The 18691-nt window shown below is 27.4% G+C and overlaps 1 protein-coding gene across 1 annotated transcript in view; it reads right to left on the reverse strand.

Annotated features, from left to right (window-relative positions):
- Positions 1 to 5115: 5115 nt before the first annotated feature.
- Positions 5116 to 18691, reverse strand: part of LOC114122924 (dynein beta chain, ciliary-like) — a 31570-nt gene continuing 17994 nt past the window's right edge. The window contains exons 39-66 of the mRNA XM_050200978.1: positions 18294 to 18489; positions 17883 to 17995; positions 17351 to 17544; positions 17072 to 17291; positions 16817 to 16978; positions 15419 to 15964; positions 14885 to 15358; positions 14547 to 14673; positions 14349 to 14482; positions 13817 to 13945; positions 13338 to 13491; positions 12368 to 12510; positions 12142 to 12311; positions 11936 to 12074; positions 11680 to 11844; positions 11417 to 11610; positions 10827 to 11340; positions 10453 to 10623; positions 10153 to 10304; positions 9749 to 10049; positions 9430 to 9573; positions 9224 to 9361; positions 8759 to 9160; positions 8438 to 8680; positions 8171 to 8353; positions 5764 to 5937; positions 5539 to 5687; positions 5116 to 5452 (exon numbers count right to left, since the gene is read on the reverse strand). Coding sequence (XP_050056935.1) covers positions 5158 to 5452; positions 5539 to 5687; positions 5764 to 5937; positions 8171 to 8353; positions 8438 to 8680; positions 8759 to 9160; positions 9224 to 9361; positions 9430 to 9573; positions 9749 to 10049; positions 10153 to 10304; positions 10453 to 10623; positions 10827 to 11340; positions 11417 to 11610; positions 11680 to 11844; positions 11936 to 12074; positions 12142 to 12311; positions 12368 to 12510; positions 13338 to 13491; positions 13817 to 13945; positions 14349 to 14482; positions 14547 to 14673; positions 14885 to 15358; positions 15419 to 15964; positions 16817 to 16978; positions 17072 to 17291; positions 17351 to 17544; positions 17883 to 17995; positions 18294 to 18489 — 6126 coding nt within the window. The 3' untranslated portion in view covers positions 5116 to 5157. The remainder of the gene's footprint in view (positions 5453 to 5538; positions 5688 to 5763; positions 5938 to 8170; positions 8354 to 8437; positions 8681 to 8758; positions 9161 to 9223; positions 9362 to 9429; positions 9574 to 9748; positions 10050 to 10152; positions 10305 to 10452; positions 10624 to 10826; positions 11341 to 11416; positions 11611 to 11679; positions 11845 to 11935; positions 12075 to 12141; positions 12312 to 12367; positions 12511 to 13337; positions 13492 to 13816; positions 13946 to 14348; positions 14483 to 14546; positions 14674 to 14884; positions 15359 to 15418; positions 15965 to 16816; positions 16979 to 17071; positions 17292 to 17350; positions 17545 to 17882; positions 17996 to 18293; positions 18490 to 18691) is intronic.

Below are 18691 nucleotides of genomic sequence, written 5' to 3' on the forward strand. Positions count from 1 at the left end.
AAAAAATATATATTATTGTAAAATCAATACATTTATCAGTTTGTTCAAAATCTAAAAATCAACAGAAAAAAATCAAAATGATAATATTATAATCAATATAATATAAACATAGAATATTTCTATGCATAAATTTTCCAGCATATTTATGTATATATACTTATAAAACCTTTTATTTAACTTTATATTAACCAATTTTTTTATAAGCGTTAAAAGTTCAAATTGTATACTTAATATGCTAAAATTGTGAAAATGTACAAGTAATTTAGAAGTTGAAAATTCATAAAATTGTTTTTATTTATATCTAAGGTTAAACAATTCAACACTATGTTTTTTATAAGTTTTTCTTCAAATAGCTATAGAGAAAACTCGAAACGTTACTATAGGAAAAATGTTATGAACGTTTGAATTTTAAATTTTTACGAAATTGCGTTTCGATAACGATTTATTAGCTTTTGAAGTTCTAATATTGACAAAATTCATCAAAATCATCAAAATTTGTAAATAATTTTGTAGTTAAAAATTTGTAAAAAAATTCGTATATGTAGCGCTAAGAGTTGAAAATTTAATACAAGATTCTCCATATGTGTGGCTTACAATATTATAAAACAACTTGAACGTTGGACAATTAAAAACATTTTATCTTTAGTTTAAATTTTTATAAAATCCAAAATTCACTTATAAAATAAGAATTTAATATCAAATTATTTTAGATTTTTGTTATACCAAACTAAACCAGTCGTAAAAACTTGAAACATAAATCATTAAAATGTACCTAATATATTTTTAATAAATAATATCCTAAGCTGAAAAATCATCTCAGCTTAAAATCGTTTTTTGTATACAATGATACCTATGATTGGATTCAAATTTAACACTCCTATATATTATTATAGGTATAATAGTGACCCGTATAAGGCACCTAATGTACTAATGTACAGCAAAGCGGTACCTACCCACTAGGCCACGCTTTTTTTTTCATATATTGTAATGATATGCTCACATTCACATATCATGATTGTAAATTTATTATTTTCATCCAATAAAATAAATAACAGTAAAGTTGTCGCAAGCAGATAAAACCTATAACCCTAATAAATATATTAAATTACTGATGAATGGAATGTCTAACGGTTCACATTGTTTAGTCACGTTTAGGACACTACACGTGATTATAACGATACGACGCAACACATGTAATCCTTTTAATATTTATATATTTATACAATTTTACATATTATACTTTATTTATTAAATTTAGTGTAATTTAATAATTAATATTTTTATTATTACAGTGTATTAATTGATCATTCTCGAATCACGACCTTGAGAATCCTCCGACGATCAGGAGGAAGGTAATAATCTAAATAACTTAAAATAAATCCAGCATTCATTCAAGGCTTGTATAAAGGCTTGTGTTTGCCTAGTATTTATTTAAAATACATAACCATCACATGACTAAATTACAAGCCGTTTGAGGATCCCAGATAACAGAGCCATATTCTAAGATAGGCCTAACAAGAGAGCAATAAAGTGCTTTCAAAGGGGATACTAATTTAAATTCGGCAGCTACCTACTTGATAAAACCGAGAGTTTTGAGAGCTTTGTAGCAGATCTGTTCTATATGCAAGCAAAGATTTAATTTTGGATCAAAGACAAAATCTAAATCATTAACAGATTTGTCGAGTGGAATCAAAGAAGAACCACTTACAGTGAAATTGAATCTAATAGGAGAACTCTTACGCGTAAAGATCATTGAATGGCATTGAGAGGTATTAAGTGGAAGAAGGGGAAGAGGGAGGGAAATATGCAGCAAAGATAATAAAGTGATGGGACCCAAAATGTAATCGTATAAATATAGCTGTTCCACAGCAGAACTGGTCACAGGCAAGATACTGGAAAATAGATCATTGTGAACAGCAATTAAGACCTCCTCCTCGCGTACAAGTTCTGGTTATTTTACTTCTATCAAATCTGTGCACATTATAATTATTTATTAATTAAGCTTAAGATTCATTAAACCAAGTTTCAGTTAAAATAATGAAATAATAATTAAAATTAAGAACATTACACTTAACATTTAAAAGTTTGGTACGAAGACCTTTATAATTCTGATAGTAACCAGAAACTGGTAGATAACTTAACTTACTACTTTTACTTAAGCCTTGAGTTGAAGTAGCAAGCGGTGTTCGTTTTTTGAGATGTCTGAAACAACCTTTGGTACACCATTAACGTATCAAATGTGAAGCCCAGATTCGCCACGATTAACTCGCTTGTCAAGTTCTGAGTGGCACAATCTCAGTAGCTCACGTTGAAGAGAAGTCTTGTCCTTGACAATACGAAAGTTTTGAGGAAATTCTACACCACCCAGTTTTGCTTCATTAAATGATTCTAATAATGCATATGCTTCATCTTTAAACTTTAGAATGATTTTCAGTGGACGTGGGTTTTCTGTTCGTATTTTTCCAAGACGAATGACTTTTGAGAAAGCCGGGGAGATATTTAACTTCTCAAGAATAACGAGCAGTATGGTCTTGTCATCTTCAATACGCTGGGGTATTTTAGAAGACATAGATTCAGGGAGGCCGTACACTAAGACATTAGAAAGGCACTTTTCACGTTCAACATTTTCCTGCATCACTTGCGAAACAATTGTTGACGTGTTATCTGACGGTAACTGTTACTCGAATTTCTCGACTTTTTACTTGAGAACATCGACTTCAACACGTAGTGCTGAATTTTCCTTTTTAAGTTCAGTAACAAGACTAGACAGACCCTTAAGGTCATTTCTACATTTCTAAGACTATTAAATTGCTTGGCTTGTGCTTCAGTTTGAGCTTTTATAGATGAAGAGAAGTCTTCCCGGAAGGACAGAAGGGTAGCCATGACATCATTGATAGAAATTATTCCTTGTTCCGCCTGAGTCGTATGTTTGGTGAAAGAAGTAGACATATTTGAACTGTTGCGTAGTTTGTGGTCAAGGATCTGAGTGTTTCTCGAATTAGAGGTAATAATTGTGGGACAACTGTCGTTTAAGGCTCCAGAGATATTTCCGCAATCGATGGCACAATCGATGAAGTGTTTGTCAAAGTGTAGAATGTAGATAGGCAATAAACGAAAAATATGTGATACAAGAAGGCAGTCACTGTGTCGCTTTGTATACCTGGGATTACTGTGCACACAGTGTATAAAGTGTGCACGACAACGGATGTAATCGTACCGATAAGTAAATGACGTTGCGGCGCAAGATAACACGTTCGGTGTTACGGGCTTAGCGAACTTAGGGCACTATAGATAATAAGTATGCTAAACCACCATTTTTCAACTCATTTTTCACATATAATATTATGGAACTACGAAGTTGCCCCGTTTATTTTATCATTGATAAACGAGTAGCAAATGATGGTTTAGCATACCCATATATTTAGTGCCTTAGTGAACTTTGTGCCGATAAAAATAAGATTAAAGGCTTACTTTTGACGTTTCCACCGTGGCCGTGTGTAAAGTTGGAGTTGCTAAAAACTGCCCTTAGTGGGAAAATTATTGGTCAGATCGACTCAAAAGCGACATCGATCTGAACGCGCACTTTTTATGAATCGGTAGAAACAAAGAACGTAAAAACTGTTCACTATTACAGAGACATTTGGAGAAAACCTCAGGAGCGAATGTTACGCGTGCAGCACTTACATAGTATTTATATTTATAATCTTATTTATATTATTATACTTATTTTTATATTTCTTTTACTTTTCTCATATATTTGCGTTATTACAATGTTATATTCAATATTGATTTTTAGTTTTTGTCCCAGAATTTTCAAAGGACTGTTGATTTTAGGCGATGCACAGTGGTGCCGCCAGATATTTTTTATTGGGAGGGGGGGATTAAAAAAGATTTTCTGGTGGGACACTTATGTAAGACTACACAGAAGTCAGTAAAAAAAAAATACACGGAAAAAACGACAGGTAAAAAACGTTAATTTTGGTTAAAATGTATTAAAATAATTGCAGTTTCTAATTTAAATTTTGTCATGAGAATAGGTTGCTCAAAAATATTTATTAATTATTTTTCTAAAAAATATAAAAAATAATGTTATCTAGAGTAAACTGAGTATAGTTAACGACCGGAACCAAAATTTAATTAAAACAACACATTATGAAACCGAGTAATATAGATTTAAAATAAGTTCGTACAATACAATATTATATTAATATCATTATAAAATATATTCGTGATGTAGGAATATATTAAACTATATTTTGTTTTTATTTATATCACTGTTCACATGTATCCAATAGGAATAAATGATAAAAGTTACAGTATCATTCAGTAAAAATAGGTAATATCAGTAGTCAAGTTAAGTTACAGTTAAGTTTGTAAGTTCATCATTTTACGTTGAAATTATTTTCCAGATTGACTTTATTATATTATAGTATTCATAATAAGACAAACTATGGTGATAGATAATAGAGGTATTGTGTATAATTCTTAAAATATTATACCTACAATTAGGATGTGACCAATAAAAACAGATGGACTCCATTTATACTATATAGTTATATTACGCACTAGAATGTTAAAAAATTAAGTTAAATTAAGTTTTTAAGTTCGCCGGGTGAATTTTATGAATATATCTATGAAAAATATAGCAGTAGTAAAATGTTACCGGGTCATCTAGTGGTAAATAAGTTTTACAAAATTTAATATACTTATAAAAAAATAATTAATCTTAAAAACTTTTTTTGAAAATAATAATTATGATGACTTTTAATTATTTGCTTTCATTATTATGGACATATTTTATGTATTTCAAGTACATTAAGACAATTAATATCAATATTGAATTCTTCGGCTTTAAGCACTAATTGAATATGTCTTGATTTTTTTTTGTGTTATCATTAAAAATATATCAAAGATAAAGGATTAGAAAAATCATTTTAATTGTGTTGTATTATATAATTTAAACAAAGTAAAACGGAAAATGATAGATTAATTTTAATCAAAATGAAGTAGACTAATACAATAATATTAGTGTTATATAAAATAATATTTGGCTGAAAAACAGGAAACCAGAGTTAAGTAATATTAGTTTGTTATACTGAATAAAATAGACAAATATAATCTATCTAATCACATATAATTGGTACTTCGTTTATTAAATTATACACTTAGTAATATTGCTACACCAGCTAAAATCCATTTGGATGACTTTTGCCGTGTTTTTAAATTAAATGTCCACACATATGTTGGGCCTCTTTGTTTGATTTTGTAAACTGGGCATTCGTAAATATTTCGCAAATCTTGCTTGTCTTTGATTATAGCTTTTATATGTATCACTGGCATTATTGGAAACAATTCTTTTGGAATCGATTCAACAATACAACCCGTGGTTAAGTCCCAACGAGCACCTTCTAGTATCAATCCATTTATCATAGCGCCTTCTCTAGGTGCTACCCTAAAAAATCACAAGACGACGTAATTTATAGTATTATAATATTTAATATCGGTTTGTTGAATTTCTAGGATTATCTAATAGCTTACATGATTTCTTCTTGGTATCTTTTTGTCACATCACATTGTAAGCACATCTTATCTAAAGGCCATCCCATTTTTCGAGCTGTGGACTGCATTATAGCAGTTAAGAATGATTGTGGGTTAAAAAATCCACCTAACCATACCGACGACGGAAGCTAAAACAAAAATTAAGGAAATATGCTTATAATATTTGAAATGATTTTGATTTTTAATTAATTTAAATAACTTTACCTGAAATTCGCTAACCCACGATTCTAGTTCACGTAATCTTTTTAATAAATCAGCATGCCAACCTGCTAAAGACAATAACGACGGATAAGCAAGCTTTTCCCAGCTGGGCGGCACTTTATCCATAAACAAACATTCTTCTAATGCCTCCATATCTGCTGTTATTGTCAGTTCACCCTAAATTTTGGGAAACACCAATTATTTATTTAGTACAATTCAAAAATATGAGTAGTGGAAAATACATAAAAATGAAAATACGGATAAGATGTTTACATTGATTCTAAACTATTTTTATTTATTCTATTGGTTCTATAAAAAATATATAAAATCATTGTCTAATGTAGGATTTATAAAAAGATATTAATTCTAAATTATTTGATTCCGTTGAATATACATTTCGCTTTCAACCACCCAAATTGTAAGACCATCTCAATTAATTGGTAATATACAGTAAAACTTATGCAAACCAATTAGAATTAGTTCAAAATTATTTAATTGAATTTATGTGTTATGTTTATATATTTATTAAGTAATATTCAATGACTACCACACATTGATTATAACACTATTCTTGGACTCTTAAAATCACAATAAATTATTAATTTGTTCAGAAAATATTAAATTATAAAGTAGATACCTAACTTGTATATATTGGGTAAAAAAAGCGGTTAAGTGGGTACCGCTCTGTACATTAGGTGCCATGTGGATCACTATTATATTATAGGAGTGTTATATTTGTATCCAATGATAGGTATCATAGTAAACGAAAAACGATTCTGAACTAAGATGATTTGTCAGCCTAGGAAATAATTTTCATTGGTTGGCGAAAAAGATGGTTTGTTTTAATGTCCTGAATACACCAAAATTTAAGTTGTTTTATAATAATTATTATAAGCTAAACTTATGGGAAATCTTGTATTAAATTATTAACTCTTAGTTACTTAAACAAACATTTTTATGCATTATGCCTGCAAAATAATTTGCAATTATTCATGATTTTGACGAATTTTTGTCAATATTTGAACTTCAAATGCCAATAAAAGAAAATTATGCCAATGTATTCTTATAATTTTTTAATCACTATAAGAATAATTTATGAGAAACTTTGTATTACATTTTGAAGTAAATAAATTTTATCAACATATCAAAAAAAAATTATCAGAAAAATCAAAAATTTCAGTTGTCAATAAATAGCTTAAAATATTTGGAAAATTAAATCTTGTAAAGAAAATACAAATCTAAATACCTAATTGGTGAAATTTTCAAGCATCTACTACTTATACTTTTTGAATAATAACAAATATTTAATATTGTTTAAGAATAAATCGTTATCGTTACGCAATTTCGTAAAAATTTAAAATTCAAACGCATTTAAAATTTTTCCTTTTAATGATGCTTCGAGTTTTCTCTATAGCTACTTGAATGAAAACTTATGGAAAACTTAGTGTTGAATTTTTTAACGTTAGATATAAACATAAAAAATTTTTAAAATTTTTCAACTACAAAATTACTTGCAAATTTTCGCGATTTTGACATAAGTCGTAAAAATTTGAACTATAAAATAAACGCTTATAAAAAAAAACTGTGACTAACGATTGTTAATTTTTTTTAACTATAATACGAACAACTCATTAGGAACTTTGTATTGAATTTTCTAGGTTTTTTGACCATCCAACATTTTTTTATTGACACTTAAAAACAAAATTTTCAGAAAAATCAAAAACTGTAGTTGTCTATAAATAACTCAAAACATGTCAAAATATTTTGAAAATTTAACCGTGTATATATAACGCTAATATAAATATATGGTGAAAATTTCAAGTATATACAGCGATTAGTTTTTGAGATACAACCATATCAAAAAATCGATTTGGTCAAAAACTGGTTTTGCGTAAAAATTACCGTTTTTCCGTCATTTTTTTTTTGTTTTTCTCGATTTTTTGGAAAATGTTTACTTTTGAACTCTATAATTCACCAAAGATATTCACTTTGCAATTAGAAACCACCCCCAAGTTTGACATTGAAGCATTATTTAGACTAGTAATGTTGTAAACAGACACAAAAAAAAACAAACAATTAAAAAAAAAAAAAAAACACCCATCAATGTAGAATCGATACATTCATCACTCCGTTCAGGATCTAAAAAAATACCAAAAATAATGATTTATTTTATATTATTTCTAATAATAACACCATCTATATATTTTTTTCAATAAATATTATTTGAAACCATATGTGATTAATATTGAATTTTTTGCTAATCTAATTGCTTGTTATTCTTTTTCTATTTAATTTAAATTAAACTAATTATTTTAATACTATGATTGCTGTGTTCTGTGTTCTGTTAACTATTTTATTATCATCCGTGTTATTAAATCATTTAAATCATTAATGAACAATTATACCTTACCTTTAATCCTAAATGAAGTTCTTTTAAAGACCGTCTAAGTTCGTTCATTAGCGCATTCATACGCTCACACTCTTGGAATGATACGATTACATATGGAGTTTGTTCTTCGACCTTACCCATCATATCTATTAAATTAAATGGTTCTGGAACTTTATCAAGAACGTCGTCCAAAGCTTGCCTAACCTGGAAATCAATTGCCCACCATTGTCAATTTATAATGATATGTCTAATAAATTTGGTTATTTCTGAAAGTAAAGTCCAATTTACTTTTTCGTCCCTCGACATACCAGTCCCGCCAGATGACCCTGAATCTCTGGGTTGCATTTCAAATAAAGTTTGGAATAAGTTTTCAGATCTTGTAGTGAGTGTGCCAATTTCAGCGTTTGAATGAAGTCCATATAGTATAGGACTTTCTGATGGCAGTAAATCATCTATATATTCATGATATGACTTATAGTCCGTATTTGGTGGAGCTACAAAACCAGGTGCAAATAACAGATCTCCTTCCATCTATTTTTTTGAATAACAAAATTTTATTAAACCAAATTGCATATATAAATGTATAAATATATATATATTTAATAGTACTAAATCTGGATTCATGTAGACTTCAAGATAAGTTCGACATAATCTTCTATCCCAATCATCAGTAATGTGTCCACCATACATGATCTCTCCAAAAAGATATCTTAAGTCCTCCCAAGGAACTTTATTGTTGGCTTCTAGGTAATTATATAAAACATTCACAGAAATAGTCAAATCACCTACATTAAATGGATACGATCTATTCCATCCTTGAGCACCAAACTTTGATCTTTCTTGTATAGATGCATGAAAATAACACAAACTAAACAAGATCGCTTTAAATTCTGCTTCTTTTGCACACATCTCAAGAGTGTCTTGGTTGAAATTATCTAAAGCTTTGTGTAAATTTGCCATCATCCCTGTTGGTGGTTCGTTAGTTATTTTGATTGAAGAATCCAAAACACCCTAAAGAGGCAAACAAAAATTTTGCAGTTAAAATTTATATTATTAAATTTATAATGAAAATACTTGAGGAATAATGTGATAGAGCGGATCAGCGGCCGGTTCAGCGCTGATGAATATTCTATAATTGATATGTGGATGTTCAAATGATGCTTCCATCTTTTTATCCAAAGAAGGCAACCATTTTTGTACTAAATGCACATTCTTTTGAACATACATAACGATATCGTGTATTATAATGAATTAATGATTAGTTATAATTTCATATTTACTTGTAACATGACCCAGTTCCCCAACCGAGAACTTAACTCTATAGCATCTTCTGCCACTTGTTCCTGACCTTGTCCTAAAGATATATTGTGGAAGTTCTTTTTTTCAATTGTAAATCCTTTTATTTTACCAACAGCTTCAACATCCTTCAACAAAATATAGTTGTAGTGAAGTATTTAATTGTGTATTTAGAACCATTTAAAACATAGCATAGTATAACTATGATATTTCTAGCATATATAGTTAAAAGTAATTTAACTCGTTTTACTATTTTACATAATAGAAATAATAAATAAAAATAAATTATAATATAATATTTACACGTGTTGGATCAACTCCTGCAGATAATATAAAAAAAACAGGAGTTTTAGAAGTAGTTTCTTTGAATGAATCAATAAACTCTGGAGGTCTAAAATTGATATATTTGAGACCAAGAACTTCATGGACGTATACTTTGGTAGCATAAGTCATTCGATCGGTTCTTAAAGCTCTTATTATGCAAAGTCTCTGGAATGGAGTTTTATTTTTCCATTCTTGCGGTAGTTTATCTTTCTCTGGAGCTTCACTATCAATATATAATTGCCATCGTTTACCGGAAGTCTCAATGTCTTTGTCTAGACCTCTTTAATAGTAAATACATTTTTTTAAATTAAATTCTTGTTGTACCGATAACTTAATATAATATAAGTTAAGCAATTCATTAAAAGAAAAAAATTTTTTCTTACACAAATTCATCATCAGCTAAAACAAGTGATTTTATAGCTCCCCATACATTTGATGAAATAAAATCAAATGGACTAGCTAATCCAGCAACTGCTGGTCTTCTCAACAAATATTCTAACTCTATTGGTTTTATCTTATTTGCTTGAAGTTGTATCTAAAATACAATAAATTTATTATTTGTTTTTTAAAATGTTATCATCAATCAATAATTATAAAAAATAATAATGAGTTTTAATTATGAAATAAGTGTTAACATCATTCAAAATTAAAAACGTATCATCATTGTATATTTATATATGTACCTGAATAGTCACTTGACAGATGAATATTAACTTATCCTTTTCAAATAATCCTCTACTAGTATAAATGAATGTCTGATAAGTTATATTATCAATCAAATTAGTTATTCGCTTATTTAAAGTATCCGCAATTTCCGCGTTTTTCATAGCTCGTTGAAAGACAACACTGAAAGCCTATTGAAATAAAAATTTGAAATATTAATCGATCCAAGTGCTGAGTTTATATGTAATTCATTTGAAAAACAATAACTAAATAAATTTAATAAGGCGATAGAAGTAAAATATAACTACTTCTGTAGTCTGTACCTAAACTAATAAATTTAAATGGTACGAATCCACCTTAAAACGATTAACCAGTATTAAATTTAACAATTTACCTCCAGAGAAAATTGATACATTGGATTAATTTTTATCAAATCATTCATTATAAAGTAAATTATTGATGCTCGTGTTGCAGCGACGCGATATTCTTCACGGGCAGAATTAATTTCTTTTGATGTTATTTTCGCTTCAGCTACTTTTAATTCGATTTCTGTTGCAGTCTTTTTGGACTTTTCAAGATTCAAAACAAGTTCTTTGTCACCAAGTATCTGATCGCCATCAGCTGAAGATAGTCTCTGCAATAAATCATCTTCGAGTTGTTTCAATGTTATTTTAAAACTATTTTGTTGTTTGGTCAAATCGATTCTCATTTTTTCTAAATCAGGTCTTTCAACTTTCACTACTTCAGCCAATAATTGATCTTCAAGTTGATCACGGTTGACAGTAAAGTTGATTAGTGTTGTTTGTGCTTGCATTTCTGGTTTGTAATGAGGATTAGATAATTTTGTATGCAATATAAGACGGAAATTCGGATTGTAATCAATCTCTTTTTCGCCAATTTTTACAGCACTATAATTGCATATTAACAAAAATTAAACATACAAATTATACATAAATTAATAGCAGTTTAATAGCAATTGTTTACCTTCCTTTTTTTATTAAATTTCGACCAATAATATTGTCCAAGACAGGGTCAATGTTTTCTCCTATATTTTCAATCAATAAAGCGTTCCCATCTCTAACACAAATTTCTATATCTAATAAATAATTTTTGTAGTTCAGTCTGGTAATTCTTAAATTTCTTCCGTATTTTGTTTTAATCCATTTAATTCCTTGGAGCTATTCAAAAATAAACTTAACTATTTAATATGTATTCAAATATTGCTTAAAAATTAAAATGGTTCATACCTGAGGATCAACCATTAATGGCCATCGAACAGAATTAGTTAAAATTGTTGCATTTTCAGATGACATCCTATCATTTGGCAAACCTTCATTATTCCAAGCTGCAATTTGTGCATCATCAGTGAGCAAAGATAGTGGATCTAAATTTTCTGTTATAAGTATCTCAGGCTGAAAAATTGAATTTTATTACACTTAGTGCTTAAGGTATAATAAAATACATATTTTGATTTGTTTGTATATATGTATATGATAAATTTACTTTAACTTCTTTGAAAAAAGGTAACCATGCATTTTGAATAAGTTCTTGACGATAAATTTTCGTAAAGTAACCAACATATGAAACAAAAGCAGAAACCATAAGGGTATCCCCAGGTAAAGTTTGCAAACTTTTTTGCAATCTAAAATATAAAATAAAATATTTAATAGTTATATTCTTTTAATAAATATAATATTAAAATAATTTACATCGAAACGCTTTCTTTCCACCGGACATTTTCCGATGCTAATCCATTGACAAGTCGGTTTGCTAAATCGATCCTCATAGATGTTTCATCAGCTTGATTTTGACAATTCGTTTTTTCAGCTACGGCGCCATCAAACTCATCTGTTAAAATTTTTTGTTTTCTTTCCAATTCCTAAAATCATAGCTTATATAATATATTATGTAATTAATCATTGAATTAAACTTTACAATTATCATATTCCTAAGCTCCATAAGTTTACTCCTTGCTGCACTTAATTCTTCATTTGCTTGATCTCGAGCTTTTCGTTTTGGCTCCACAACTTGCCAAACGTTATTAAACTTCATTATATTTATTACCCATTTACATAAACCTTAAATATGAAAGCTCATTATTATAAATTATAATAAATATTAAAATATAAAATATATTATAAATAATATACTGTTTTAAAAATGTCTCTGAAACTAGTTATACATTCACATAATAATCATAACATTATAATAATTTGTATCCACCATTCATAATTTTTTATAAATTACATAATTTATAAAAAATTACATATTATTGAATAATTTAAATATACGTATATGATTATTACTAGGGCTCGGATTAATATGTATTTATGAAGACTAAACATGTATTTATGCTACCAAAGTATATATATAAATAGGTACCAGGTACTTATGCACTAAAAAACTCAAAATATGTTTTTTACTAACATGATTTATTTATTAATATTTAATTATATAATACATCCATATTAGATACTATTGAAACAAATTATACTTTAAATAGTAAAATTATTAAAAAAAGGATATTAAAAATTATAAAATATAAATAAAAATAATAATAAAAATATTAATTATCTTAATTGGAGTTTATGATAACATGCATTTTATATTTTCAATCGTTATCTATCGTTAGTCGAGGTCATACATATCGAACATAAACAAATTGTAGAAATATGAAGGAAAAAATGGAATTATTGAGAAATATGTAAAAATATGTAAAATAAAATATAGTTCATCATTGGAACAAATTTATCACTTACCTAAATTAATTTATCAAGTCACAGTAAAAATATGTATTTACTTATAAATCCGAGCCCTAGTTATTGCATGAAAAATAATAATACTTAATATTAACTACACAGTTAGATAATTTGAATTCCTTAGGTTATATTTTATTTTTACTCACCAGCAGCAGCAGAAGACTTAGCAGCAATTAGATCTGGGTCAAATTCAGGATCTTTCAAATAAGGTTGAATTGCTTTGACTACATCCAGGTGTATATGTTCCTTATCATAGTTTATAAGTGAATCCAAAAATCCATCAACTTTTGCCATCATAACCTATAATATTATTATACATACAAAAATAAATTATGTATTGTGTTTAATGCGGAATATAAATAGGTATATTATAATAGGCTTATTTGTTATACCAATGACAAAAAAAAAAAAAAAAAAAATTGTAAGAAAATAAAATTGTTAATGATTAAAGTAGATATAATATAAGTACATACATTTTATAATACACAATTTCGATACTCCGATAAAAAAATATGGAATATTTTCTTTTATACAATATGTTAAAAAAGTAGTATATAATTTGAAATTACCTTCACTAAATATTATTTCATTTCAATAATATTAAATTATTTAAATTAATAGGTACCTTGCAAGCTTTCCAGCTCCTGTCTTTTGGAACTTTTCCTTTTTTGGCTTGTAATACCATAACTGCCGATAATACATTTATTACAGCTAATGGGGGAGATCCAAATGATTTTAGTTCTGTTAAATTATTCTACAAAATTATATAAAAATCGGTTAAATATTACTTTAATAAATATATAAATATAGGCTTTATAAATATTTAAATGAATATTATTATTATTATTAGTTTACGAAATGATACACCGTTACCCTATGCAGTTGAATACATACGAGTACGTAAAATTAAAATTTATAAAAATAACGACTACTAAAAATTTAAAAAAAAAAAATGTAGTTTGATTTATGTATTATATTTATGTAGTTAGTATTAATGTATGAATATGATTTTTTCTTAAAATTTATCTTTATAAATTATTTTCTCTTCTTTTACTCTTGTATCTACTGTATATATTTTATATAAATTGATTTATCGACTGTTATAAATGTATTTATTCTCAGATTTTGTGATGATGTTATTAAGATAGTGTATTTACTTTATTTAATGTATCTAAAGCACTTTGTGCTGCAACCAATGCTGGTTCTGCTTTCTCTAAATCTTCTGCACACAATCGTTGTTTCAAACCAACATCTTCTTCAATCAATTTTACTTTGTCTTCTTCTTCGGCAGCTGTAAAAAAAAAGGAATTGTATATCTCAAAATCGTGAATTTTATTTTAAATTAATATAAATACCTTTGTATTTTTCATACTTCACTTTCTCTGTTTCTTTTTGGACCACTTTTATGAGCTCTTCAGCTTTAGTATTCTTCTTAGTTAATTCAATCTCTTGTACATCTAATTCAACTTTTAAAACATCGACCTATGTTTATAAAAAAAAGCACTTAACTATGTTAACTATTAATAATAATAATAATCTTTATTTTTGAAGAACAACAATATATATATATATGATATAATAAAATACATTACAAGTTGCAAACTCCCCTATAAGCATAATGCTTGTGTTGGGGATGAAATAATGAATATTATTGTTAAATATTTATAAATACAATTTTTTTTTTAAAACTTACTTGAGCTGCACATGATAAAAGTTGTTTAATACCATTTTGGAATCGATAGATCCCATGTTTAATATCATTAGTCTTCGACACTAATAGTTTCATATAGAGATTAATTTGTTCCAAAAATGTTTTTGGTGTTGTATAATTGTAACGACGATCATTTGTTAAATATCTTAGCGACATATCATTTACTGAACTATGTACGTGAGCCATAAATAGAGATACTGGTTTCCTTAGTTTGACTGGCAGTTCGATCAAATCGCTTAAAAACCTAAACGATACGGATTCCAAAGCCTCTTTAGGCCATTCGTAAAACCAGTTGATAGAAGTGCAAGTGACTAGAGCAGGAAACCGTCTGGATCGAATTCTTAATGTGTTACCAACAGGTGAAAAACACAAAACAATCTTGATTAATGATCTCACTTTGTTAATGAAAAAATGCCAGCAGTTTTCTTTAGTTTCAGGTAAACCAGCTGCTTTAACCTGAAATTATGGTTTGTCAATTTAAAATTATTTATAAATTAAGCTAACCTATAATAAAACCTCTGGAGCAATTGTTTGAATTATATTATCGACTTCGTCATCGGCAAATAGCTCTGGAATCTCGCCACTAGCAAGCATGTCATTAATGAGCACTAGGAATTTCTCATCGGCCACTTGAGAGTCAGTCATTAGGAACATGATGCCAATGTTTTTTAACCCAGCTTTTATGTACAAAGTTGCTAGATCAGCTTTCAAATCAGAAATACCATATGAAGACCTCAACTGTAATTGGAACGGTTCTAACGAAGATATAAAAGCTGAAAGTCGGGCCAACGACTGTTTACCACTGCCACCCACTCCAACGAGCAATGCGTTGCCTCTAGGAAGTTCAAGTATACGGTTTATACGGCAAACGTGTGACATTGCGTCTTCAAATAGCACCAAGTTAATAGCCCCCAGAAATTCGTTGTAGGACTGCATCGCATCATTTAGTAATTTTTGGAGTATGGTCCACGATCGCACTGGCATGTATTTTTGATCACCAATACCATCCGAGAAGTGTGAAAATATCAATGGGCTTATCAAGTATTCATTTTCCGGAATGTCCTGTATACATACGTTCATCGTAAGATAATAGTGATGAACCAATTTTATAAAAACTTTTTGAAAAAATAAATTAATATAACATTATAAAGTTAATTCCTTAATAATTTCTTTTAGGTACTTATAACATTTCAGGTATATCAATATCATGTTAATTTATTATGTTTAATTAAAATATTATATTTTTATTATATTACAATAAAAATAATATATTAAATTGTAAATGATAGGTATGCTATAGTATGATTGATTTATTTATTTATTTCAACGGAATAATGTCCACCCCCACTGAGCACGCTAAAGTGGTGTCATGAAGACTCAAAACAAATGTTTTTCTTAGTATTAATATGATATTTACATAGATCTCGAAAAACAAACAATAAAAATATTTATATGATTAACATACAGTCAAAATAATTTATGGTAAATATTAAAAGTTAAAATTATGATAATATTTTCATAAAGTTCAGTTATGGTTGCATTTATTTAAGCATATTTTAAAGTTTAATTTAAACTAATAATTAAAGAAAAAACGCAATGCTTCCTGCATGAAAATTCTAAATTACAATGAATACTTTTTTACTACAAATTAAATACAAATTATTGTTTTTATTATTTTCAAATACTTTAAAATAAATTCACTATTTTCAAATAATAAGTATTTTTATATTAGTTAATATATAGTTATATAGTTTTGTAATTCCAATATATTTCTCGTAAAACTTGTAAACTAAACTAAACACATCTTATTAAAGTATAATAATCTTACCTCAATTACTAAGTTCTGCATGAAAACATTTTTTAAGTGTTAGAATTAAACACAAATCACTAACAAATAATATATAAAATACTCACACTAAAAGTTTTCTTTATTTGTTCAGTAATTGTTTTTGAAAAGGTTTCTTGATCTTTTTTTTCAATTAATTTATCACTATAAATTCGACTAGTTTCGTGAAGCCATAGGCGAATAAAAGAACTAGTTGTTGAGACACATTCACCGGTGGTAAACATGATTCCCTTTTTAAAAAAAAAAAATATTATTATAATTATTTTTAATGATTTTATTGAAAAATTTCTTATGCTTTAGTTAGATAAATAATAAGATTTTACTTGAAAAACATTGCTCATATCTCTAAGATTGAATATGTAATGAAATTTAATAGCTGTTGGCAAAAATACTGTAAGAATTTTGTCATGAAAATTGATAGCCAACTGCACAATTATATCAGCTAATTTCAATACAGTACTGTTGAATTTATTTACTGGGTTTTTTAAATGTTGAGTTAAAATTGAAAAGTAAATTGTGTATAATGCATCACGTGATGGAAATCTAAAGAACATATAATAAAATATATAAATAAAGAACTTTATAAAATCCTAAAGACTCACCCTAAAGCAAACACATAAAAATGCCTCTGCAGTCGAGAATCAATAGTAAAACTTCCAGCAGTAGGATTCATACTCGAAGTAAACATAACGTTTTGTATATCTTTTAGACATAACTTAGTCCTATCATACCAATGATTATAATCCATAAATTGTCTGATGAGAGTATGAGGCTGAACAGTTCCATAAGGGTCAACCTTTAATTACATAAAAAAAAATGTATAGCAAAAACCAAATTTTGAAAAATCATTTTAAAACCTGTGAGAACTTATAATGTACTATTTTAATAGATTTTTCATCCAAACCATTAAATAATTTTTATCTGTATTATGTAGAAAATGTATAATTAATAGATATACTAGGTACTTAAAATAATTGGGATTGAAATTCTAATTTATTTGTTAGGTAACTAATACTATTCAAGTGATTCCTTCTCATTGCAATGACATTTGTTTTCATTACGTTAGTAGGTAATATATTAATTATACAATAGTTATTTAAAATACATTATATTATCCTTAGAATATTAACTTACTTCCGGCATATTTATATCATCAATAAAATATATTAGTATTTTTCCACCCGGTGGGCCAAAATTTCTTCCAGCTTTTTTTTCTAGTGGCTTTTCCAAAATCTTTTGTAACATTTCTGATAAAAATAAATTATAATATTAAGACATTTACCCTGTTTTAGTAATATTTAATAATGTATTTTATAAAAGATCCATTTTTTTAATAGTATTGACATTAATTATATTTATAAAAAATAATAATTAACAATACGAAACTATGCATTTATAGGTTGCTACTAATTAATTATGCATTGCTTATTTTTGTTGACAAAACACGTAGGTATTTACAAATTTAAGTAAAAAAATAACTATTTTTCTAAACATCTTCAATAAAAAACATAATTATCAAAATTGATGAATATTTAGTTAAAGTACCAGATGTTGTGTAGAAATTAAGCGGTACATTTGCAACAGCGTACAAATCATTAGAAAGTGATTTAAGTTTATCATTTATTATGACCGATTTTCCAGTACCAGCTGCTCCAACCAACATAATTGCCTTCTTTTTATCAACCAATAAGTCGAGGAAATATCTTATTCTAGTTGTTTCTATTGTATTTACGAGTGTTTGCTGTAATTAATTGTAATAACGTATTAGTAACAAATATAGATGATTAATTACAAGAAGGTCAAGAAAGGTTAGAACATAATATAACAAGACATAAATTATCATAGTTTTCAAGAAACACGGATATTAACAAAATAAGAAAACTTTTTAATACTTAAATTATACTTCTTTCAATTCATATAATTTATAATTATTATTTGTTATA

This window comes from Aphis gossypii, chromosome 2, assembly GCF_020184175.1.
Source record: "Aphis gossypii isolate Hap1 chromosome 2, ASM2018417v2, whole genome shotgun sequence".
NCBI classification, from domain to species: domain Eukaryota; kingdom Metazoa; phylum Arthropoda; class Insecta; order Hemiptera; family Aphididae; genus Aphis; species Aphis gossypii.